Source organism: Lepidochelys kempii, chromosome 5 (assembly GCF_965140285.1).
Source record: "Lepidochelys kempii isolate rLepKem1 chromosome 5, rLepKem1.hap1, whole genome shotgun sequence".
NCBI lineage: Eukaryota > Metazoa > Chordata > Testudines > Cheloniidae > Lepidochelys > Lepidochelys kempii.
The window spans coordinates 95,779,166-95,804,080 of record NC_136384.1 but is presented as its reverse complement, the minus strand read 5'-3'; the positions used below and the strand labels follow the sequence as shown (position 1 = coordinate 95,804,080).

The 24,915-nt window shown below is 41.1% G+C and overlaps 1 protein-coding gene across 5 annotated transcripts in view; it reads left to right on the top strand.

The window, feature by feature from the left end:
* VPS13A (vacuolar protein sorting 13 homolog A) overlaps positions 1-24,915 on the top strand; it is a 262,972-nt gene that overhangs the window by 122,297 nt on the left and 115,760 nt on the right. For all 5 annotated transcript variants that reach the window (XM_073345103.2, XM_073345104.2, XM_073345105.2 and 2 more), the window contains exons 37-41: positions 667-836; positions 2,608-2,828; positions 3,285-3,517; positions 13,673-13,765; positions 20,169-20,525. In XM_073345103.2, the coding sequence (XP_073201204.2) occupies positions 667-836; positions 2,608-2,828; positions 3,285-3,517; positions 13,673-13,765; positions 20,169-20,525 (1,074 nt within the window). The remainder of the gene's footprint in view (positions 1-666; positions 837-2,607; positions 2,829-3,284; positions 3,518-13,672; positions 13,766-20,168; positions 20,526-24,915) is intronic.

Below are 24,915 nucleotides of genomic sequence, written 5' to 3'. Positions count from 1 at the left end.
TTCGCTGTAGGAACAGCACCTTCCTGAGTAGCTGTAGCTGTGTAGATGGAAGCATTCTTCCATCGACATAGCTATGTCTACGTTGGGAGTTGGGTCAGCATAGCTATGGTCAGGAATGTGAATTTTTCACAGCCCTGAGTGCCACAGCTATGTCGACCTAAATTGTAAATGTAGGCCATGGCCTCAGCTTCTCTTCTTCTTCCTATCCCCTTGGTGGCTGTGTGGAAATGGAAAGGTAAAAGTTTTATTTAAAAAAAATGCACTCTAGTCAAAATTAATAAAAATTAGTTTAAATTTGTTTCAAGTTTTAAAATGAATAAGAAGCTTTCAGTAACTGATGGCTTGAAACCTAGTCAAAATGATGCTTTAAAAAAATCTGATTTCTTGTGTAAAGTGGTGCACATTAGTGGCACCTTATTGTAATGCACTAAAGGTAATACTTAGCCTTCGTGGAGCTCTCTCTGTATATCTGATTTCATGGTACTACAGAGTTTTGATTTAACTATACATTCCCTTTTTTAATCTTACATTTAATATGGTTGCAATTAAAACTGTTGCTAGTCAGACTGAGTCAAACAATGCTTCAAGTATAGTAGTTGTGAACAAATCTAGAAAAATGCTTTCTCTTTTTTATTTTGTGTAAGTTATGTTTCCTTTTTAAAACAGGTTTCTGCTTTGGATCAAAGAGATGATCTTTTGAAACTTGCTGAGTTTAAATTGGTCTTAATATCAGCTGCTGTCAAAATGTTGTCAGATGGTTCAATGAATGCTTCAGTCAAGTTAGCAAACTGCACATTAGATGATAAACGACTGACAGTCCAGAAGACAACTCCAAGGTGTTAATTTTGCATAAAAGATTAAATTGTTGTTCATCAGTGATTGTTGGTTCATCCTAGGGCTGCTAACATTACCTACAAGTTGCTATTTGAGTTTGTTAAATTGTATGTCTTATAAATACAGTTTGGAAAGTAACTAACTAAAATTTGTGTGTATGCACAGATTGGACCTTTATTCTGCGTGCTACTTGCTCTTTCTTATGGATATTACTTGGGGCCTAGCAATATTGGTGGGATGATACTAATTGTATTATCAAGTTGGGGAAAAAAATAGGAACATGTAGAAACCCATTCCACTTTTACTTTTACAAGACAATAGATAAGATATATGGAGAGAATTGTGTCTATATATGTCAGTAGGAAATATTTTGGGGGTTTTTTCAGTACAGCAATAAAATATATTTATATCACTTAAGTGAACATTAAAATGCTGCTGAAAGAGGACATACTCAATAATTCATCTGCAGATTTCATCATGGTTTCTCTGGTGCTAGATTATTATATTTTTAGATACTGTTAAAAGGATTTGAAATGTGAAACACTGTATTTAAAATAGTCACAATGAAATCCCTTAAGATTTGTACATTAGCACAGTTTTAATATTTCAAGTGTTACCTTGATGTGTGAGTGTTTATCTTTTCAAGTAATTGGTCTGTTAGGCATCCATCACTATAGCATGAATACTGTGCCTAACATTGGACGAAGGTGTGTTAATGAAAAGTAACACATACTATTATGTTTTATTAGTTGGTAGCATACATAACATTAGTGTCAATTTATTTTACAACCTACACAATCTTATGTAATACATAACATAGAACTTTAATTATTTGAATACTATTAGATTTTATGAACTATTCATATTTACAAAAATATGAAGTATTAAAGTCATGGGAGAACACAGGAACATTGAACTTTGTCATATTCTGAATGCTGTATTAACAAATTCACAAAGCCACTGTTCTGGAATTCACAAAGCCACTGTTCTAGCTCTTGCAGTGGCCATCAAGGAGATCTATGTTCTTTAGCCTCTAGCAACAAGGAGGCTGAGTTAACTGTTCTGATTATTTCATGTTTCACCTCTGTAACTTTCTTCTATCTTTTTTGAATGGTAAAGTGAGGTCCTACTCAAAAAGCTGCAAATGGCACCTGGTGCTCAGTGTTGTATTTTAGTTATAAATTGAGAACCATTTGGCTATAAGTATAAAGTTGAATTTTTCTATCTGTTGTTCCTACAGAGCAGAGCTTCCCTTTTCATGCATCATCAGCATAATAAAGATCCTTTGGAACAAGTGTTACTCTCTTCTACACCTGTGCAGCACCAATATCTTCAAAATATGCCCACAGTGACACCTGTGTGTATCCATTGCTACCAATGGATTTGAATAGATACATTAGCAGAACTATCTAAGTTGTAATTAGTTATATCAGAAAGACTGGACTACAGCATGCTCTTAGTTTGTTGCCTTTTCATTGCCAACATGACCACAGCAGTAAAAACTTAGTCACCAAAGCCAGTATTTATGATTGACAGTCCAAGAAGAGCAGATCTGTTGAGTAAGAAAGTGCCATTTTACAAAGTTGCTTTTTAGAGTTGTGTGTTATTTTAACATCATTTTTTGGCTAATGCCTATATTGGTGGGTTTTCTAACTTTTTTAAAAAGTGGACAGAATGAGAACTCTCCTCAAGTATGAGAATGAATTGTTCATATTAGAGGCCAGGTCTGCTTTTGAAAGTGTCTTATTGTATACTGTCTTAATTGTCTTTCAGAATGGTGGAAATGAAACATGGATCTGAAAAGAAGGAGATGGTGGATATAAGCTACAAGCAGGGGAGAGATGGCACTGTTCTGGACACAATTGTTCAAGACCTATATCTCTGTGCGAGCATGGAATTTCTACTTACTGTTGCAGATATATTTTTAAAGGCTAGTGCAGAAAGTGCTGCTGCACAGAGGAGTATCAAGCAAACTTCAGCAGTAAAGGGGCAAGGTTGGTAACTTTTTTTTTAATATATATGTTTCTAACTTGAGCATAGAACCATAATACTAAGTTTAGGCTGCTTCCCGGTTTGGCTCCCATGTCTTAAAAAATCTCCCTTCTTCAGTGTGCCAGACAACCTCAGTCTTACCATTCAATTCCAGTCTAACAACTTATTTTTCTGCTAGTCTTTCATGGCTGAGTATTCTCTTGTGCATGATTACCAGACACATGCCAACTACCATCAGTGGATATGTTTTTCTTTGTTATCTGTGTGTTAGTTTAAATAGATTTTTACTGACAACTAACGATTCAAATGGAATCCTTCCAAGCATACTTAGTGACTTTTTACTCAACAACAAAAGGAAATGTGGTGTATATATGTAAACATAGATATCAGTATAGTTGTAGTAATTTCCTGGTGTGTTCAAACAATAGGTTTAACTTAAATGGGTTTTTTTTTTTCAGCATCTGTGCAGCTGGTATCTTCAGTGGAAAGGAACATTGTTGTTAAAAATCCAGAGATTGTGTTTGTGGCTGATTTAACAAGAAGTGATGCTCCTGCATTGGTGGTTACAACACAGTGTGAGATCTTCATTAAGAACAGCCCTCAAATGTATAAAATGACAGCTGCTGTTAAAGATATACAAATGAAAGCCTGCCCCTTTCTTGTAGAAAAGAGAAAAGGGAACATTACTACAGTGAGTTTTCCTATTAAATATAATCTGAGTATCTGAAAAATTACAATATTATTGGTGGTGTAAATCCTTTTCTTTGACTAATTTATATATAAAACAATTAATCTGAGTTTGTGGATTTAATGTTTAAAATGTTGGTGAAAAATTATTCTTGAGTGAATAGCCATCTGGTAGTCTCTGGCTATGCTACAGCATTTTATACTGTTACTATGTTTGTTTTCTCTGAGTTAGTGGAGGGAACATGAAGATCTGGGTTAGTTTTACACGTTTTTCAGAAGTACAGCTGCTAGTGTTTACTGTTAAGCTTTTTTTTTTGAGAATGACTGTTCTTTGTTCTTCTACAGCGTTCATGATTGTACTATTCCAATTTGTGGCTTTTGGGGGTTTTTTATAACTAAAAATTGTGAGTCTAAGGGAAGAAAATGTTATAGTTCCCATATCATCTAAGCATATAGATAACATGTTTCTGGGAATGCACTATTAACATTGTGTCAGCTTCCAAGGCTTTTTGAATAATTTAGAACATTTTTGGTGTGAAAATTTTTCTGAGACACATCAGTGGGAGGAAAAGAAAAGTCATTCTCCAGTTTTTTTCCAATGAGAATTTAGACTGCCAGTGGTACAATTTAAATTTCTTCTTTGTGTTAAGATCCACAGATGTTTTACAATGGCACTTGAGCCTGCTTCTAGCTTGGGGACAGAACCAGGCCTGTCAGTGATTAGGAGGAGGGGAATGTTCACCCTTCTGAAGTTCTGTTCATTTTTTTCTTCCTCTGCAGAAGTTGGTGGCTCAACCAGCCGTCCTAACTGCAGAGCTTTTCTGAGGGAAATTCCAAATTTTGTATCAAATGTTTAAATTAACATTTAGGTTCAATTATGTATGTCTAATTCCCAGGCAGGTGGCATGCTGCATTTGCTTTTTGGGGAGGTATTTGCAGTAGTTCCACTCCCTCTTTGAGGTATTTAAAGTACAGTAACTCCTCGCTTAAACTCGTCCCAGTTAACATTGTTTTGTTGTTACGTTGCTGATCAATTAGGGAACATGCTCATTTAAAATTGTGCAATGCTCCGTTATAATGTTGTTTGGCAGCCGCCTGCTTTGTCCACTGCTTACAGGAAGAGCACTCTGTTGTAGCTGGTGGGGGGCTTGGAACCAGGGTGGACCGACAGCCCTGCATCAGCTTCCCGCTCCCCTAAGTTCCCTGTGTGGCAGCCACCCAGCGGGCAATCAATTGCCAGACAGTTCAGCTATCCCTTCCCCCATTGCCATGTGCTGCTCCTGCCATCTGCTTTGGAGCTGCTCCCGGGAGCCTCCTGCTTGCTGTGCAGGAGGGAGAGAGGGGGGGGCTAATGTCAGGGTGTCCCCCTCCCCCTGCCTACCGCATCCATCGAGCAGGGGGAGACACGACAGGGCTCAGGATGGAAGGACCTTGCTGTCCACAGCTGCTCTCTCAACTTCCTGATTATTTAAAAAGGCAGTGTTCTCAGAGAGGGGTCAGCGTACTTAAAGGGACAATGCAACACACACACACACACACACAGTGTGTATCTGTCTGCCATGCTGTCTCCCCTCCCTCCATTCGTGCTGCCTTGTAGAGTGTGAGGCTACATTAACAACGTGTTAACCCTTGAGGGCTCAGCTGAGTGCTAGTTCATCATTTAACAGTAAGGCATTCCCTGGGAAATATCCCACCCTCTTCTACCCTCTGACTTCACCACCTCAACCAAGTTTCACAATCATCATTGCTGTGTACAGTATTAAATTGTTTAAAACTTACACTGTGTGTGTATATATATACACTCTCTCTCTCTCTCTCTCTCTCTCCAAATTTCCAGGGAAATTTTTTTTCCACCAGATAAAAAAACTATATATATATATATATATATATATACACATACACACACGGTGAAAAAAAATTCCCTGGAACCTAACCCTCCCATTTACATTAATTCTTATGGGGAAATTGGATTTGCTTAACATTGTTCCGCTTAAAGTCACGTTTTTCAGGAACATAACTACAATGTTAAGCGAGAAGTTACTTTAGCTGGTACCTTTTCAGGTTTCAGGGAGTGAGCTAGGACAAGAAAAGCCAGAGACAAAAGGAGCGGCCTGTGTCTCCTGATTCCCGCTCTCCCTCTAGACTGTCTTGTGGAGGACCTAGACCAGCTCAGTAGGCAGAGTGCAGTTTCCTTCACAGTCCAAAGGGCAGCATGACAGATTTGTGTGTGTTGGGGTAGGGGGGTCATGCCTGAGTTCCTGTGGCCCACATAATCAGTGATGCCTCCAACTGAGGAGCTCAGCTGTCCCCTCCACTTTCCCACAGGTCCCACATTGAAAGCACTAGATACAGCATGGACACTGCCAGCTCCAAAAAGTGTAATTAGAAGCCTTCAGGCCCAGCTTCCTCTTCCTACTGCCACCTCTATAATAGCCTCCTCAAGAATCCCTACTCATATCCTGGACTGAGACCTTCAGGAGAAAAACAGACTTGTCTGGTCCATATACATCCCATGCAGTAGAGAGGGGTATTGCTTTTTGGGAACCCATCCTTGAGCCTCGGGCTTCTACCTTCCTTGAGAGAGCCAAAATGGGGTCTGTATGTGAGAGGAGAGACAAATAAACCCAACCTCCTTCAGTATGTCTACATTGCAAAATAAAACCCCATGGCAGCAAGTCTGATCCTATGTCTGTAGACTCTAGTTTGCTGGGCTCGTGATGTGGCACTAAAAATAGAAGTGTAGATTCCCTCTTAGGCAGGATCTATGGATCTAAATCCTGGCAAGGGGGTGGGTCTCACAGCCTGAGTGCCAGCCCTTGTTGAAACGTCTACAAATTTATTTTTAGCACCATTGCATGAGTCTGAGTCTGTAGACCTGGGGTCTAAGTCTCACAGCTGCATTTTTCTGTGTGTACAGTTTAGACATATCTTTTGAGAACAAGGGAAATAGCTAGTGTGACGAAGTTCCTCCTCTACCTTGGTGGGTCTTGTGCTTATTGGTGGATTTGCTCGCCTTGGAGCTTCATGGCAGTCCTCAGCTTGGCCGTTTTTTCTGAATCCACAGTCCAGTTCGACAACTCCTGTGTCTGACCAGGAGTTGGGAGGTTTGGGGGGAACCCGGGCCCACCCTCTACTCCGGGTTCCAGCCCAGAGCCCCGTGGAATGCAGCTGTCTAGAGTGCCTCCTGGAACAGCTGTGCGACAGCTACAACTCCCTGGGCTACTTCCCCATGGCCTCCTCCCAACACCTTCTTTATCCTCACCATAGGACCTTCCTCCTGGTGTCTGATAATGCTTCTACTCCTCAGTCCTACAACAGTATGCTTTCTCACTCTCAGCTCCTAGCGCCTCTTGCTCCCAGCTCCTCACAGGCACACCACAAACTGAAGTGAGCTCCTTTTTAAACCCAGGTGCCATGATTAGCCTGCCTTAATTGATTCTAGCAGCTTCTTGATTGGCTGCAGGTGTTCTAATCAGCCTGTCTTAATTGTCTCCAGAAGGTTCCAGATTGTTCTGGAACCTTCCCTGTTACTTTACCCAGGGATAAGGGACCTACTTAGCCTGGGGCTAATATATCTGCCTTATATTACTCTCTTGTAGCCATCTGGCCTGACCCTGTCACACTAGCCATTTGAAATATTTTGGAGCAATCTCTGAGCCCAGTTTCACTTCCTACTAAAGCAAGATTCTTCTTTGAGGGGTTGCAGTTGTATGTTCCACTCAGGTGCATGCTCACCCAATGCACCGAAGCAGTAACTGTTGGGGCAGTGCTTGTGCCCTCTAGCCCTTCCCATGGCTACATAACGGCTATGCTACCCCTGATCCACCTCATTTCCACCCGCACCTTGAGTCAGAGCATTCAGTATGGTGTCTCCCTTCGTGTTCTTTATCATGGTGTTTGTGTTTTTTCCTGTAAATAGGTAAGTTTAGTAATACCTTAGGGTTTAGTTTAGATTAGTGTAGTTAGTAACGTTTTAGCCCAACCTGATGCATTTTCTGGGTTTTAAACATTTAACCATCATGTGAGGATGCTATCCCTACTAGTGACCCCCCCACATCTGAAGTTTATTGTGCCTTGGAGAAGGGCATATTAAGGAAAGGTGCTCCATCTGTAAGTTGTTTAAGAGAAGGTGACGAGGAACTTGCATTTGAAGTCACACCTTATGGAGAAAGGGCCTGCTTAGAGACCACCACAGATTCAGACTCTCCAGAGAGTGCCTGAGCCGATACAGATGGGGACTTCACATCCGATCTCCTTTCCTTCTCCCAGAAGGAAGAGGGATCATTCCCCTTCCCACAGAACAGACGGGGCTGCTTTAGAGTTGAAATAGATTCCTCCTCCCTGTTTAGCAGGAGTGCAGACTGGCACTGTGAGTCTTCCAGTATGTGGGATAGAACTGTCCTGTCCTGCTATCTAGTATCAATGCCTCATCAATGAAACTCTGTACTGTCAACTCTGGTACTGCCCCAGGGGTTTCTGTTTAGTCTGGTACCGACAACTGTAGTCTCCAAATCATCGATGAATCAGGCACAAGTTTACTTGTTGTTGTAAGTCAAGAACAGACAGGAAGTTTCTCAAGAACATTTAGACAATGGTGGCTTTGTCTTCTGTATCCTTGGCACCTCTTGGCTTGATTGCTGACTTGTCCACACCACCTCAGACCCAGGGCACTGGGTTACAGTCAGCTTCCTGATTGGTACTGGAGGACTGCCAGCACAAATGCTGTCTTTGGTACCAACAACAATTCCAACAGAGTCTACATCTTCAGTTCCAATGCCTGCTTTGGTACCGAGTATGAGTGTGAGGCCTTTACTGGTACTAAAGGTGTCTTCGACTGTACCGTCATTGGATCTGATGAGACCAGCATGTTGGACTGTGGATGGTGCAGATCATTTATTGGCTTCACCTGGAGCGGCTCCTCCATTACCACCAGACTACTTAGAAGGGTCTTCTGGTTCAAGTGTTGGAAATTGTCAAGACCCGGGCATCAACATTGGTGATGGGATCATTATGGCTTCTGTAATAGGGATGAAGCTTCCTGGCCTAGCTCCTACTGGCCACCAATGCTGTGCCTCTATGCAGAGTAGCCTCTTTGAAATTCCGGGGAGGTTCCTCGTTTAGCAAGGTCTCAATCATCTGCTCAGTCTAAGGCTAGATCACCTTTTCCTCCGGTAGTCTCTCTGCCTGGGTCACCTTTGCTATAGTCACAGGTCAAGGGGGTGCAACATGATCCCTTGGTACAGTCAAATGTATTACCATAAGAGAGTCCAGTAGTTCTGCTTCCCTCTTCTTCCTCTTCATCAGATGATCCTATATTGCCTGTGTTCTCTTGTACAGTACCAGAGGATTTTAAATCCTATCAAGACCTTTTGAGACAAACAGAATTGTTGTTGGGTGTTGAGGCTGGGTATGTTCAGAAGGACACCCTTAAGTTAGAGATGTTCTTCAATTCGCAGTTCCTGGGAGACTTGCTTTCCCTCTAAATGAAGCAATATTGGAGCCTGAAAAATCTGTGTGCAATATCCCAGCATCTATAACACCCAGAGCTAAACATAGCAACAAGAGTTATGTTTCCATGCAAGGTTTTGAGTGTTTTTTCTCGCATCACCTCATAGTACATAAGAACATACAAATGGCCATACTGGGTCAATGCCAATGCCAGGAGCCCCAGAGGGAATGAACAGAACAGGTAATCATCAAGTTCCCTGAGTCTGACTGCAGCAAGTGAGAGACCAGCAGACCATAAAGGACTTATTGTTCAATTGTCGTTTTTTGTTTTCTGAGAAAACTGACAAGACTTTACATGTTTTAAGGACTTCCAAGCTACTGTATAGTCAATAGGGTTTAAACTGAGGCTACAAAGAGTGTCACTTTGAGGGTCACATCACCAGCAATATCACTCTTAGCGATACTTTTGCCATCATCCTATCCTGCTAAGCAGCAAGACTTTTCTAGAAGAGGACATAAATCACAGAGGAGATCATCTTCTGAGTCTAGTTTTAGTCAACCATACTTCTATAATGAGAGCAGTGTACCAGTTGTGAATGTTTCAACCCTGGCTCCTCAGTTTGGGAACAGGCTGTCTCAATTCTACAGAACTTGGGGAAGCAATAACTACAGACAGATAAGTGCTGAGCACTGTGGGATTGGGTTATGCAGTATTTCTGTCCGTCCCATTCCTCCCAACCTGAGTCTTTTCAGGGACCCTTCTCATGATTTGCTGCTTCTTCAGCACGCCCAGACTTTGTGTGCTCTGAGTGCTATGCATGAGGTTCTTCCGTTTCTTCAGGGAAAGGAATTCTATTCCTGTACTTCCTGATCCCCAAGTTCAAGGAAAGGTGAGACCTATCTTTAATCTCCCTGGTTTCAACAAATACATCAAGTATTTGAGATTCCACATGGTTACCCGGCTTACTATTCTTCCTGCATTCAATCACAATGTCTCGTTTGTTGCTCTCAATCTTCAGGATGCCTAATTTCCTGTGCCAATTTTCCCAGGCCACAGAAAGTTCCTGAGATTCATTGTTGCCTGCCAACAGTATCAGTACATGGTTCTCCCATTTGTCCCATCATGAGCCCCAGGCATATTTACCAAATGCATGATGGTGGTAACAACTTATCTCAGAAGGAGGGGAATTCATGTCTTCTCATACCTAGGGTATGGCTAGCGAGAGGGAGATCCGAGGAACAAATCCTCAATCGTGTCCAGTTCACACTGAACCTCTTTGATTGACTGTGGTTGATTTTGAACAAAGCAGTGTCGAGTTGACTGCAACTCAAAAAGTCAAGCTCATTGGAGCCTTACTATACTTCATGAATTTGAGGCACTTTCTCTCATATGAGCGATTCCAGGCAATTTGTTGCCTTTGTCTGGATCTGCAGTCTCATCCTTTGACCACGGTCCATATGTACCTGAAGTTACTAGGACGTATGGCCACATTCACTTGTATAGTTCAGCAGGTGAGATTGCTTCTTCATCCTTTTCAGTTATGACTGAAGCTGGTCTATCACCCGAGCTGCCAGTCATTGTACAGGCTTGTCTGAGTGCCTCCAGAGATGCTGGATTCTCTACAGCATTAAGCCAAAATGGAACAATGTTGCCAGGGTGTTCCCTTTGCGTGTCCTCTGCCAACCAGAAATATAATCACTGTTGCCCCCATAATAGTTTGGGGAGCACATTTAGGAACGTTAAAGGTTTAGGGTTTGTGCTTGGAATGGGAATTGCTGTTCTGTATCAATGTCCGACGTTTACAGTGCATGGGATTGTGCCTTCTGGTGTCTGATCAAGGGAGCAATGGTTCACATACTCAGCAACAATATTACCATAACATATTATGTGAGCAAGCAAGGAGCAGCCCACTCCAGGGAGCTTTGTCAGGAAATAAAGTTTTGGGACTTCTGTGTCAAGGAAGACATCATACCCACAGTGACACACTTACCAAGTCTCAAAACCGGTTGGCTGATCATCTCACAGGACTTTCTCTGACAACCGCAAGTGGTCTCTAAAGAGCTGTGTGGTAAAGTCCATGTTCAGGGAATTGGGCATTCCGTAGGTTGCCCTTTTTGCAACAAAGCATAACAAGTGCTGTCAGGTTTGTTCCCGAGCAGGACTTAGTTTAGGGTCTCTAGCTGATGCCTTCCATCTGAACTGGGGAACAGACCTGATGTATGCCTTTTTTCCATCCCGCTTGCTTCTTAGGTTATTCTCAGACTTGAAGTTGGACCATGCCAGGCTGATATTTATTGTGCCAGCTTGGCCAGGACGATATTGGTTCTCCGACCTTCTCAGTCTGTCTGTTTGACCTCCCAGATCTTACTCCCCTTTCTCACCTGCTGACTCAGTACCATGCCCAGGTTGTTCATCCAGTACTTCACGCTGTGGATGGTATGTTGTTCAGTGAGGAAGAACAACAATGCATGGAAGCAGTACATAGGATCCTGCTTAATAGTAGGAAACCATCTACTAGGTCTACTTATTTGGCTAAATGGAAACATTTTTCAGTTTGGTCAATATTAAAGGGAGCTCAACTCATGTCAGCTCATGTTCAGGACATTGTGGGCTACCTGTTACATTTGAAGTCCTCTGGTGTGGCTCTTAACTCATTGAGGGTTCACTTGGCAGCAGTCTCAGTTGTTTCATCCTCCAAGAAAAGTCAATTTTCTTAAACTCCATGGTAGTGAGATTTCTAAAAGGTATTGTCCACCTCTTTCCACCTGTGAAGGAAATGATCCTGTTGTGGGACCTAAATACTGTGCTGGCTGCCCTGATGGGTCCTCCGTTTGATCTGATGGCAGCCTGCTCATGGTTTCTCTGTTCCCAAAAGACAGCTTTTCTTATGGCTATAATGTCCACAAGAAGCGTTAGCGAATTACAAGCCATAATGGCAGAATTTCCATTTATTCAGTTCTTGAAAGACAAAGTGTCCTTAAGACTACATTCAAAGATTTTGTCCAAGATGGTTTCACACTTTCACCTTAATCAAGTTATTTACTTGCCTTTATTCTTTCCTAAGCTGCATGGAAATGTGGGTGATCAGAATCTCCATACATTAGATCTGAGGCAATGCTTGAAATTTTATCTCGAAAGGACTAAACCATTTTGTTCATCACCTTGACTTTTGTCTGCTGTGCAGATCAGATGAAAGATCAGATGCTTTCTGCACAGACTATTTCCAGGTAGATAACTTCCTGTATTACCACAGCGTATGGAGTAGCTTAAACTATGCCCTTGCGGACATTATAGGTTCATTCAACGAGAATCCAAGGGACATTGATCATATTTGTCAATGATGTTTCGGTGTTAGATATTTGCAGGGCTGCTACATGGTCTTCAGTGCGTACGTTAACCAAAAATTATGCTATGACTGCAGCATATAGGTCACATGCAAACTTTGGGGAGGCAGTTATGCAGTCATTGTTTAAGTAGACTCTGAACCCTACCATCTGTCGGAACTGCTTATGAGTCACCTGAGTGGAATATACGTCTTCAACCACTGGAAGAAAACAATTACTTACCTGTCTTGTCATTCTTGTTGGGGGAGGGATAGCTCAGTAGTTTGAGCATTGGCCTGCTAGACCCAGGGTTGTGAGTTGAATCCTTGAGGGGGGCCATTTAGGGATCTGGGGCAAAAATTGGGGATTGGTCCTGCTTTGAGCAGGGGGTTAGACTAGATGACCTCCTGAGGTCCCTTCCAACCCTGATATTCTATGGTTCTATGCTTTTTCAAGATGTGGGTGCAGACCTGCCTTCATGACTCGCCCTCTGTCCACTCTGCATTGGAGTCTCCAGCCTTGGATTCTAGTGTGAAGGAACTGGGGGCGAGTCGGGGCAGTGCTGCCCTTATATAGCCATGGGTCTGAGGGTGCAAGCACTTCCCCAGTGGGTGCTGCCACGCCACGTTCTCTGGCTTTAGTGTACTGGGTGTGTATGCACACACACACACCCGCCCACCCCGAGTGGTTTGCAACTGTGTCTTAAAGATGGTAAGTAACCATTTTTTGCAGGGATAATCACCAATGTCAGATTCTCCTACTCACAGTCTGAGTGCAGCATGACAAATCAATGCAAAAAGACCAGGTCATAGACTTCTATACATGCACAAACTACAAAGGGAATTCTTGGTCCTTAGAGGAGAAGGCCAGCAGTTCAAATCAAGATATAGAATCAAGTAGTTATATAATATAGAGTAGTGTCTGTTGATCCACACATGCTCCTTCACTCTCCTCCTGCTGCCAACCAAAGAGATAAAGGACCGGGCAGACCGACTGACAAGTCTGATTCTGACCCCAAGTGGAAAGCAGGCTGAAGGACCATTGTAATAGCTCTTTGGCTCTTACTACTTGAAGAATGGACATTTTCTGTTAAGAATGGGTACTTTTTTCCCTATCATTCACTTTTGATATTGAGTGAGTAACAGTCTAGTAAGGCTGAAATATTGTTTGTTCCATTCACTTTTGTTTCTTTTCTCTCATGTCAGAAGGGATGCTAATATTAAGTAGTCAGTTTAATATTTTTAAAGAACCAACAGAATTATCACTAGTAACTCTTTCCCTTAAATCTTCCTAATGGCATTTTAGAGGAGATCTTTTTCTAGCTAAGCATGTATATTTACTCCAATTACTATACATTTTTAGAGTTGACCATGAATTCTTTCTTCAGGTATTGCAGCCTTGTGATTTCTTCTTCAAAATGGTGCAGTCTGGTACTAATCCACAAATGGCTGACCTATCAATTAAATCTTTAACAATAAAGGTAAGTTGAATTGTAGTTTTTGTTTCCTGTCTTCTTCCTCCTCCTCCCCCACTGGCTTTTAAAGTTACTGTTTTTGTTTTAAAATTTTGATTTAACTAAAACTAAACACAATCTAAACACGTTTCGTAGTCTTGCATCTCATATTGCTTATTATATTGAAACAAAAGAAGAAAAAGCCTTTCACATGTACTGCAGTCATGTCACCTCATTTTTATATGGAATATGGTGTCATATGATAGGTTTGGACAAAAATCATCCTATTTCCACAAGGTATAGTTGCTTGTGAAAAGAAAGATTTAGCCATGCCTCCAAGTTATTAGAAATTACATTTTTTCCTGCTCTTGTTTTAAGTATGCTATGGTCGTGCCCCACTCAGATTTGGTTCCTGTGTATGTACTTTAGAGAGCCATGTTGATCACCCGTGCATCAGTGTGAGAATTTTCTGTATTGACAAGTGGTGTGCTGCCGTTGTGTTAATTTTCAATGATGCAGTACCATTGTGGAGTGCAATCACTAGATGTAACCTTGGCTATGCAAATAATCCTGCAATCACCATTGCATAATACACTGGTCACCGTTTAGGTGGCCTGTCTGGTTTGCTTTCTGCACTTCATCCCCATTTCCATACACTTTGGAAACTTGTGCACAGAGGACTTCTGGTTTGGGCAGCATGATGGTTGTAAGCTGTGTTAAAATAAATAACAAGAAATATTCTAGATAATGTCTCAGAATTTCAGGAATCAACTGGTGGATCTGTTCACATCCAGAAAAAAATGCCATAGCAAAGCTTTTTCACATGGGAAACAAACCAGAGGGCACTTGGAATGAATGATCTTACACAAATGTTGGCCAAACTGAGTATATTTATCTCCCTCATTATGCAACTACTACCCCTTACCACATCTGGGAAGGAAAAAATAAGTGGAGGAAACAATAATCACAGTTGTCAGATGGTGAAGATAGCCACAATTCTCCAACTTAGTGAAACTCGCACAGTGCCTATCACATCATCCATTAAAAGGTGGGACCTCTTGTAACAGGAAGCACTGCTTTAGCCTGATTACTGAAAGGGGAGTATTAACAAAAAGGGGGATATTCCAAGTTGGGCAATGTACTTCTTTCCTCACTCTAACCATTCTCACCCTCACTCCATCTTAAAAAAAAATTTCAAGACTTCTGTTAGAGCAGTGGTTACCAAACTTCATTGCTTCATGGACCACCTTTTTTAAAAAAATGACGTTTGAGGTAAACATCTGCAAATAAATCTGCAAATTTATCCTTTTTGTACACATTTGTTTTAGGCCTTACTAGACTTAAATATTTCTGGACTCAAATGCCTAAGGAAGCCTAAAATGTTAGATTATAACATCTATTTTAATATCTGAGGTTTTGAGACAGTGAATCAAAAAGCACAATGAAGAAGTGATGACCATTTGTCTTCATGTTACTTAGATTATAAGAAAAAATATGTTAAATGACATCTTGATATATTTTGGTATGTCACGGAAGCAAATCAGTGATGTGACTTTTTAATTTATCAAATTTCAGTTCAGAGTTCCTGCTAATTCTTATCTGGACTATAGTTGAACACAAGCCAAACTTCACTATGCTCACCTTTTTACAAAATGTAAATGAAGAAAATACAAAACATTTTGAAAAAAAGAAAAGGAGTACTTGTGGCACCTTAGAGACTAACAAATTTATTTGAGCATAAGCTTTCGTGAGCTAAAGCTCAGTAGCTCTGAGACAATTTTAAGGGTATTCTTGCTTCATAGAACATAGTTGCTTTATGTCAGGTAAGATGTTGGGGCGCTTCAACTGAAGGTCCAGTCCTATACTGAGATTCATCCCTTGTTTTTAATGGCAACCAGAGCAAAAAATTTAGTCTGGCAGAGCTACGTAGTGCTGAAGGACATCAAAAATTGCAAATCTCTGTCCAGGCTAAACTCCTTTCTTCTTTTCATCCAAAAGTCTCTGAGCTGCATTTTATTGAGTTTGAGTCCACCAACACATGACAGTTCAATCAACTTTTCCTTTTCTTTTGGCAGGCTGCCTTGTATTGAAAATGAATCCCTGATCTAATTCTCATTTGTTACACTGTCAGGAAAATATTCATTAAACTTGGTAGCCAAATTAAGGCAGTGTTTTCTTACGCTCAGCAGTGAGATCAGGATGAATTTTCAAGTAATTTTCAGTGAGGAAACTTTCCAAAGCTGGGAGTCATTGGCAGGTTCTCTTTTCTTCTTTTCATGCTGCATTTTCTTTATCATTGCTCTTGATTTGTTGTGAACATTAAAAAGTATAATTTTCATTCCCTGTAAGCTGGCATTCAGTTTGACACACACAACGAGTCAGCTCAATAGGCTAGTCTTGAAAGCTATAATTCATCCAAAAGCAATCAGCACATTCGAAACTTAAATCACTGAGGAAAATTTGTGCCTTTGAATGGAGTTCAGAGAGACAGGTCAGCACCTTCCCGTGCATTAGCACTTCCCATTTCATTGCACATAATTGAAAAGCAAATGTGAATTCAGTGCTCCTTGTTGAATAAAAATAACCGCCTTTACAGTAGGATTCTGAACAACTTTCTGATTGACAGGGATGTTTTGGCAACTAGTGCCTTGCAGTGAATATTTCAGTGAGTAAGTTTAGCATTGGATACCACTTATTTAATTTTTGTCAAAACACTGCCAGATTTTCTGGTCACTTCTCATGCTCCATCAGAGCACACACTTGAGACTGTTTTCTCACTCCACACCACTTCCTGAAATAAACTCAGTTTAAAAATTTTTTCTGCTGTTGTACGTCTTGACAAATCTTCGCAAAACAAGAACTATTCTTTAACTGTAATTTGAGTCAAACCATGTAAGAAAATGAGCAAAATTAGTGATATTACTCCTTACATCTAATTTCAATTAAAAGAATTTATTTTGTTTTCACATTCTATGAATTTTTCCTTTAGTTGAAAAGCCATCTCTTGAATTCTTCCTGATATTATATTATTAGATAAACAATATCAAGCTGCAAAACAGCTTGATCCTCTGGAATCAATAACAGTGTCTTTTGCTGCAGGTACACAAGTGTCTCACCAATAGTGTGCAATTTCCATTTTGATCAATCCTTAAATTTACCTGATATTATGCTATCAGGGCCTTTACATTAATATTGCATAAAGAGGTAATTTGTTTTGTTTCTTGAGCTGTCTTTCAAATCACTTAGCTTTCTTTAAAAAAAACCATAAACAATCCACGATGTTTGTTTTCTAAAGAGTTGTGCTTTCTATTGAGGTAACATTGAGCAGGGAAGGTTTAATTGAATATTGGATAATAGTTGATAGCAAATGATGCACTAAGCCCATGGCTCACTTTTTTCAGCATTCAAGGTCAATCCAAATGATAGGTACTTGGGTTCATACTTTTTAACAACCTTATATTTTCATTGCTTTGTAGCAGGAAGCCAACAAGCATTGCCTGAAATTTTTTCAGTTTTTTCAGTCAGGTTTTGATTCATACCACTGCCCATTTCATCAACAGACCTTTGTGTTACAGTATAATTTCTTTTGAAACTACTGCTAGTTAGCCACTTATCCATAGTTGAGGATCACATATATTCCCAAATACATAAATTTCACTACCACATGGACTAATGTAAGTGATGCCAAAGCATTCAGATGAGAGGGTCTCAGACGGATGGGATTTTAAAACTTGTGCTGAACTAAGGCTTGGGCCATGTCCCTGGAGAGAGAGAGAGTGTGTGTGCGCGCGCCTGTGAAGATGATTTGGCTGGTGGGGATATGCTCAAGGAAATTAGAAAAGAAAGGAGTCTGGGTGGGGGAGTTAGAGGACATGACGTTTAGACTGAGGGGTAGGGGTTGTGGCTGGAGTGCTGGGGACTCTGGTGGTGTGGGTGGGTGCATGTTAAAAGGACAGTGTTGGCTCAGAGCGGGGGATAGAGAGATGGGGTAAACCATCACTGGAAGTAAGGGGCTGAACCTGGGCAGTAGGCAGCTTCTGCTCCAATTCACCCATGTTCCAAGGCTTCAGATTCACAGTTCCCCCTGAGTCAGGGGTTTTTGTCAGTCTCATTGCAGGCCTTGGCCCTGTTGGAGAGTCTTTTCCACTCGCCACCTGCTCTGTTCCCTGGACGCTCAGCTTCTTCTTTATGTTTATGGGATTCCACAGCCATACTGCTTGAAGCTGGGCAGTGGTTCGGGGCGGCCTCTCTAGCCCATCACTCTCCCTTCTGGTTCCCATTCCAGGGGCCGGTCCTCCTGAATCTATGCTTTTCTGTAATTCTCTTCTCCCAGCTCTCTGCTCTTTCTCCCCCCTGAGTTTTATCATATTAAGGAGGTAGCAAGCTAATTTAACACCTGGCCTCCATTCTTCTGATAGTCTGCTGTTCCCCTGAATATCTGTGTGTTTTGTTTTGAAAAGGCCATTCCATGGATTTAGGGGTTGGCTAGGCCCAGGTTCCACTACCGTTTGAAAAAGAGAGATCACCCTGTTACAACACAGTACTTCCAAGTGAACATATCACAGTTTGAGAATATCTGTAGTAGTGGCAAAAACCTCAATTCTGTGAAAGCAGGCATAAGAACATTATTGTAATCCTAAGTGGACAGCTGTAGTCTGAGCTTAAAACCCTGTTGCCAAATCACGATGTGTTGTAAAGCTGCTTGAAATTTCATTTTGAAACATGCCAAAAGTTCTTTTCAGAATTGAGTTTGACACTGTTTCATGACATCACAAACAAGAAGATGTTCTTATCTAGAAAAGATGATAAAATGTTTCAATCAATTCTAAGTAGCAGCTTCCTTTAATGAGTTGTAAAATAAAATAAAAATAGAAAATAATAACATCAGTAGTTGAAATAATGACATGTCAGTGGTACTAGTTCATATTAGGTAAAACTAATGTAAAAATGAAATAAAACATTCTGAAACAATTTCGGAATTCAGAAACATGCTTGTTTTCAAATTTTTTTGGTATTCATCAAAACAGACTCACTTTTCTGAAATATTTCAGTTTGAACAAAAATGGTATTTTTAATAATAAAAAATGTCCATTTTTTGTGAAAATATGTTCTAAGACCTTGTTATTACAGTACCATAAACACAGGGTCCTCTAAATCACTCTTGGGTCATCATCTGGTTTCTTGGTGTTACTTACCTGACAAAACAAGCAAACTGACTCATTTGTCCAACCTGGAACATTTCAGTGGTTTCTAAGGCCCTTGAATCTCCTCTTTGGACTTCCATTTCACTCTAGTATCTATCAGTCAAAACCCTGTTTTCTACTGGTCGTTATTTCACCTCAAAGAGCCACTGAGATCTCCGTCTTAGACAAGCCCTACTCTGTTTTCCACAGTGTTTGTCATCCTCATTCCCGTACTTTTCTTGACAAATGTAAATGTAACTTTCCACGCTTCCCAAGAGATTGTTGTCTTCCTTTTGTCTGAGTTCTCAATGCCATAAGAAAAAAATGGTGGAATAAAAGGGACGCTAGAAAAGTGATTGAGACTTACTTGAATCAAATTTAGAAAATCATGTTTTTCTTAACTTGGATATCTGAAATGTTTCTTTTATTAAGCTATCTGTAATAGTGCAAAAATGCTAGTAAATGCAGCAACTTACATGGCATTGTGAGGGCCAATTTCAGAGGGGATAAAAACTCATTCAAAATGTTCCACTCCAGTTTTATTGGATGGGCAGTACTGGCCAGCACAAAAGAAATATGCAAGGCTCTACTTAGTCTTTGTTCAAAGCCTTTTTTAAGTACTACGGGTATGATCTGTTTTTTCTTCTACAGAAGTATCTCTTTGCAGGAAATAATAGTCCCAAAGTAAACTACATAAGCATTGTCATTCAGAAAGGGGAAACTCATTTTCTGTCATCTATAACTGTTTTTTTCCCTCTTGATTATTTCTCCATAGTGCTCACTACGTTCCATTTAGAAATGGGAAAAAGGTATGGAAGATTTGTTACTTGTTTAATTATTTTCTGGATTTGAACTCTCCTCCAGTCTGCCACATCTCTGAAGCTTGTACACAGTCATGTTGTTTTGAAGTTACTAGCTAGAGATTCAAGTCTTACACAGATTTGAAAGCTGTTCTGGAAGGCAGACAGAAGGGGCATGGCTTAACCCCAGAGCAAGTCTAAACTGTCTCTAGTGTATGCAGAGAGAGAAATAAAGCATATGAATGCTAAAATGAGTGGGAGTCAGTCCCAAAAAGGAAACAACCAGGTGCTGTAACAAATATTCATTATAATTTTGAAACTGAAAGCAGTAACTAGTCAGTTCAAGAGATTACTTGAAAAAGTGGTTATTGATACTCCGTATACCCAGTTCCACATTTTTTCCATATACCCAACAGCACTGAATAATCAATTTTTTTCCCCTCGTAGGTTTCACCCATTATCATAAATACAGTGATTACGATTACATCGGCACTTTCTCCAACTACAGAGACTTCGGAAGAAGAGATTACTCCAATTCCTCCAGACCTGTGGGATAAGAAAGATATAAAAAATTTAAAAATGTGGTTTCTTGAAAAGTCAAATGGAAATGAAAATAAAAATACAGCAACTGAGTTGGTTCTCACGGGGGAGACATTAAATATGAGAATTGAATCAGTCATTGTAACTCTTGAAGCTGGAGTTGGTCACAGAACGGTACCTATGCTTTTAGCAAAGTCGTCGTTTTCCGGAGAAGTCAAAAATTGGAGTACGCTCATCAACCTCCGTTCCCAGCTTGAACTGGAGGTAAGGCTATAATATAATGCCACTTTTCCCAAAAGCAGTTGCAATAAAGATTATGAAACTGACTTGTTACATAGACAAGACTTATGAAAGAAACTTTTGACAAGTAAAGGTGATACTTCTATCTAACCGTTAAACTTCGGGGGGAGAGGGGGAAGAGTGCCTTGTGGAGCACAACCTTCCATTGTTCGCTGTGTGCAGGGTCCCTTGTACTTCACTGTGACAGCCCTAAGTTATGGAGCCACAATCCCTAAATTACCTGACAATGTTAGTTTAGTCTATCACAAAGTTACTACCCTTCATTCCCAACTTCCTTACACTACACGCAATTGTGACACATAATTTAAAATACTTATTGACATAAAATTCATCAGTTATTTTAGATAGTAACTATATTTGAGCATGGATTTTTTTGTTATGTGTGTTTGCTTTCCTGCAATTCCTATAGATCCAACCAAGATCAGTTCCCTATTCTGCCATGCACTGTACAAACATAGATGATCCATACCTTGAAAAGTTTATAATATAATGCCCCACTCTGGCAAATAATGCCCATGCTGAACTTCATAATTGTGAGTAGTCCCACTAAAGTCAAGTTAGTGTTTGTGGGATGGGGACATGCATAGACAGGATAGACATATAATGGGAGAAAGAGATGTAGAGTACAATTTTCTAAAGTTCCTAAGTCTCACTGAAAATCAGTGGGACTTGATTTAGTGTCCTAATTCACTTTTAAAAATGGGATTTAGGACCAGAATGTTAAAGATATTTAGGCACCTAAAAATTCAGATAGATGTGTTTGGGATTTTCAGAAGTGCTTAGATATGTAACTCCCATTAATTTCAGCAGGAGGTAACCACCAGTGCTTTTTTGAAAACCCCACTGGGTGCCTGTGTCCATCTGTAGGCATGTAAATACTTAAAAATATCTGACCCTTAGTATTTTGAAAAACTTTACTCATGACCTACAAGCAGAGTAGTTTGCAAATGCTACATTAGTACGGTAGATGCTTGTTGGCAGCAACATCTTGAAAGAGCACCTGCTGCTTATGAGCAACTTTTCCCCTGTAAACATTTTCCTTACTGTGAATCGTCAACACTCCCCATAATAGCAACAACCACTTATGAGCAACCAAAAGAAAACTGATATGTTGCTGCCAGCCAATCTGCAGTGTGGGGGAGAATCCAGAGTAAAAAGTGTAGAAAACAGTCTCTCATCATTATCTCAAGGTCCCTGTTGAAATAGCTTATGTAGCTGCTTCAGTCTCTGACCCCCAAGCTGGCTCTGCCCTCCACTTTCTGCAGCCTAGCATCTCCCACAATTCTGGATCTCTGGGCTGCTCGTGGAGATAGGTCAGTGTTTTGGTGCTGCACACACTGGCCATGTGCCCTCTGCTTCTCCTTGCCACCAGATTCTCTGTGTTCACAGCAGTGGACGGTGGTTTCTGTTGCTCCCACTCTTCTCCTTTTTTAGTTTTTCTGACCAATTTTTGGGCAAGGAGAGCAGTGTTGTGCCTTTTCAGCATTCCTACTCCTACCTGGGTCATTTAACTCTTTGGGACTGTAACTTACCCTAAGTGTTGGCAGCAGTGTCTCTCTGCCAGATGCTCTGTCTCTATACAGTCGTGGCAGAGCAGCCAAGAAAGCACTGGGTCAAATCACTGCTCTATTTGTGAGGCAGCCTTCCCAGGCTTGGCAGATGGTGAGTTGTGCCCAGCCTTCTGTCCCTAACTCTGCTATATCCCAAGGCTGTGAGTTGGATAGGCAGGTGGAGTCCCCTACCCACCATGGCAGCCATGACTCCAACAGAAAAAATGGACAGGGTCCCCAGTGCAGAGCAGGGAGAGGCTCTAAAAGTGAGGAAGACTCTGACTACTTGACTGAGGGGATAAGTCCCAGAGGACCCCTGCAGAACAAAGAGGGGAGATTTGTGAGGCCCACAAGTCTCCCCTCCCCTCTTCTAAAGTCTTAAAGTGGGTCTTGAGCATCCTGGGGAAAGAAGCCGGGCTTCTAATCAGCCCCCTCCCAAAGGGAATGGGACCTAGTGGGTGAGAGTTCAGAGACACACATCTTTCAGTCCCAGAAATCCTGGAATTCCAACCATTCTGGACTTTCTCCAAGAAGACATAGACAAAGGCTTCAGCCAGTACCATTGTGCATCAGGTCTCTGCTCGTACTCGTTGGCTTTTGGCAGAATCTTCTGGCTTCCTGGCACAGGTAACAAGATTCCTTCCAACTCTTCCCACTTCCAACTCAGGCCACTCTTCCCAAAACGGGACCTTTGGCTCGTTTTGAGGGCTCTGACAAGCCATCTCTTCAAGCCTCTGACTTTAGTGTTGGCCTTTTATTTATCCATTAAGACTTGTTTCTTAGTAGTTGTCATGTCTGTCAAGTGAGTGTCAGAGCTGGCAGCCTTTTCTATTCAGGAGCCTTACAGCACATTCTATGAGGACAAGGTGATGTTCAAGGCACCGGAATCCTTTCTTCCTAAGTTAAATTTCTCCTTTCATAATTCTTGAGTGGTTGTGCTTTCTTCATTCTGTCTAAATCCATAACATCCAACTGAAAATATGAGGCATGTCTTTAAATGTCAGAAGAGTGCTGAAAATCTTAGACATACAGGATCTACAAGATCAGACTCCTTATTTGTGTCTTTCCACCCAAAATGCCAGGGATTCAGAACTTTCACATTCTTCATTGCTAGGCATATTAAACTATGTATTGTGTAAGCCAACAAGGCATCAGGGTGTCCTTTACCATAAGAGATCAAGACGTTCCATGAGATCCCTTGAAATTTTGTGGGTAAAATGAGCAGGTGTGTCCATCTCAGAAAGTTGCAAAGCGACTAGGTAGTCAACAGCTAACTGACATACCAAGATACAATCCAGATTAATGGGTAGCTGTGTCACTCCTCCCCTGTAACATGGGGTGTCCTTTATTATGCTTTGCTTCAGCCTCCAACCTGGACTGCTCACAAACAGCCTCTAGGATGTTAGTCATTCCCAGCTATGTCTGTGTGTGTGTGTGCTGCGGCCATCTGGCTAACCCGGGGCTCTTACCAGCCTTGATCATGATGCAGGGTAAGCCCAACACGCTTCCAGTCCCAAATTTCCCCCCCAGAAAAATGTCTTTTGCTGCTCAGCCCTCTACTGGACAGTACAAATACAAAGTCCATTATTCCTTTAAGGAAATAATATGCACACAACTTGTTACTCCAAATGAAGTTACCCAGACACTTCAGTTTGAACACATGGGATTAAATAAAACAAGTTGAACTACAAAGAGGGAGATTTTAAGTGAGTACAAGCAATGAGGCATAACCCAGAAATGGTTACAAGAAAAAGTATTTACTGATGCCTAACTTAACAAACTACATTAGTTTCAAAGCAGAGTTTCCTCACCACATGCTTTCAGCAGTTTTAGTGATCAAACTTCTTAGGTCAGGACCCCTTCTCTTAGTATCCCAACTATTGCTTTCTTTGTCGCTGTCAATGCGATGGGTGGGGGGGGGGGGTGCCTTACGTGTTAGTCTATCCTTTTTATATTTTCAGTCCCCCTCTTGAAAAACATATCCCTCTGAGAATCAGGAGCAGAGAGACTGTGTGGAAGGATATTCCTGATGTTTTTTTTCACCTGTTTGAGCTTCCTTTGTCTTCACTTCCTGCTTGATGACTCCATTTGCTGCTTAAATGCAAACTAAGCAAAGCACACATGCCTTTGTTTAGGACAAATCTGTTTGCCAGTTTCTGTTTGGGTAGGGCTGTGGGGTTTGGAACTTGTTGTTATCATCATACAGGATAATCTTATAATTTCACACACAATGTTGCCACAGATACTTGGCCAGAACAATATTGACCAGCAAATTGAGTTTTCAAAGGACACCTTACAAGGCATACTTTTTACAGAAATTATTACATTAGGGCTTAGGGTGTGTATTCAGGGGTGTATTCCATCACCCGAACCCTTTGTTAAGCACTATAAGATGGCCTCCTTTGTCAGAAAGGCACTGTAGGTAGTGGCCCAGAACTAATAGACTTTTCAGCAAGCTCACAAAAAGGAGGATGTTACTTTTGTTTCATAACTCTCCCTACATCTGTTCACTGCTCACCACTTCACAGATATCCAGAACTGTGGGAGACTCTGGGCTGCAGACCAGAAAATTTCTCACTGATAGTTTCCTTTCAGCTAGCAACTCCTACAATTCTACCCACCCTTAGTGGCTTAGAAGCCAAGGATGAGATCTGAAGTAGATTTGTTAACATATGACTGTCTACTTTGGTCTAATGTATGTAGTTATTTCGTTATCTTGAGTTATTCTCAAACTGTACAACTTGCATAACATCATCCGGCAGCAAACTGGATTGTAAGGGGAATGGCCAGATCATGTGTTGCCC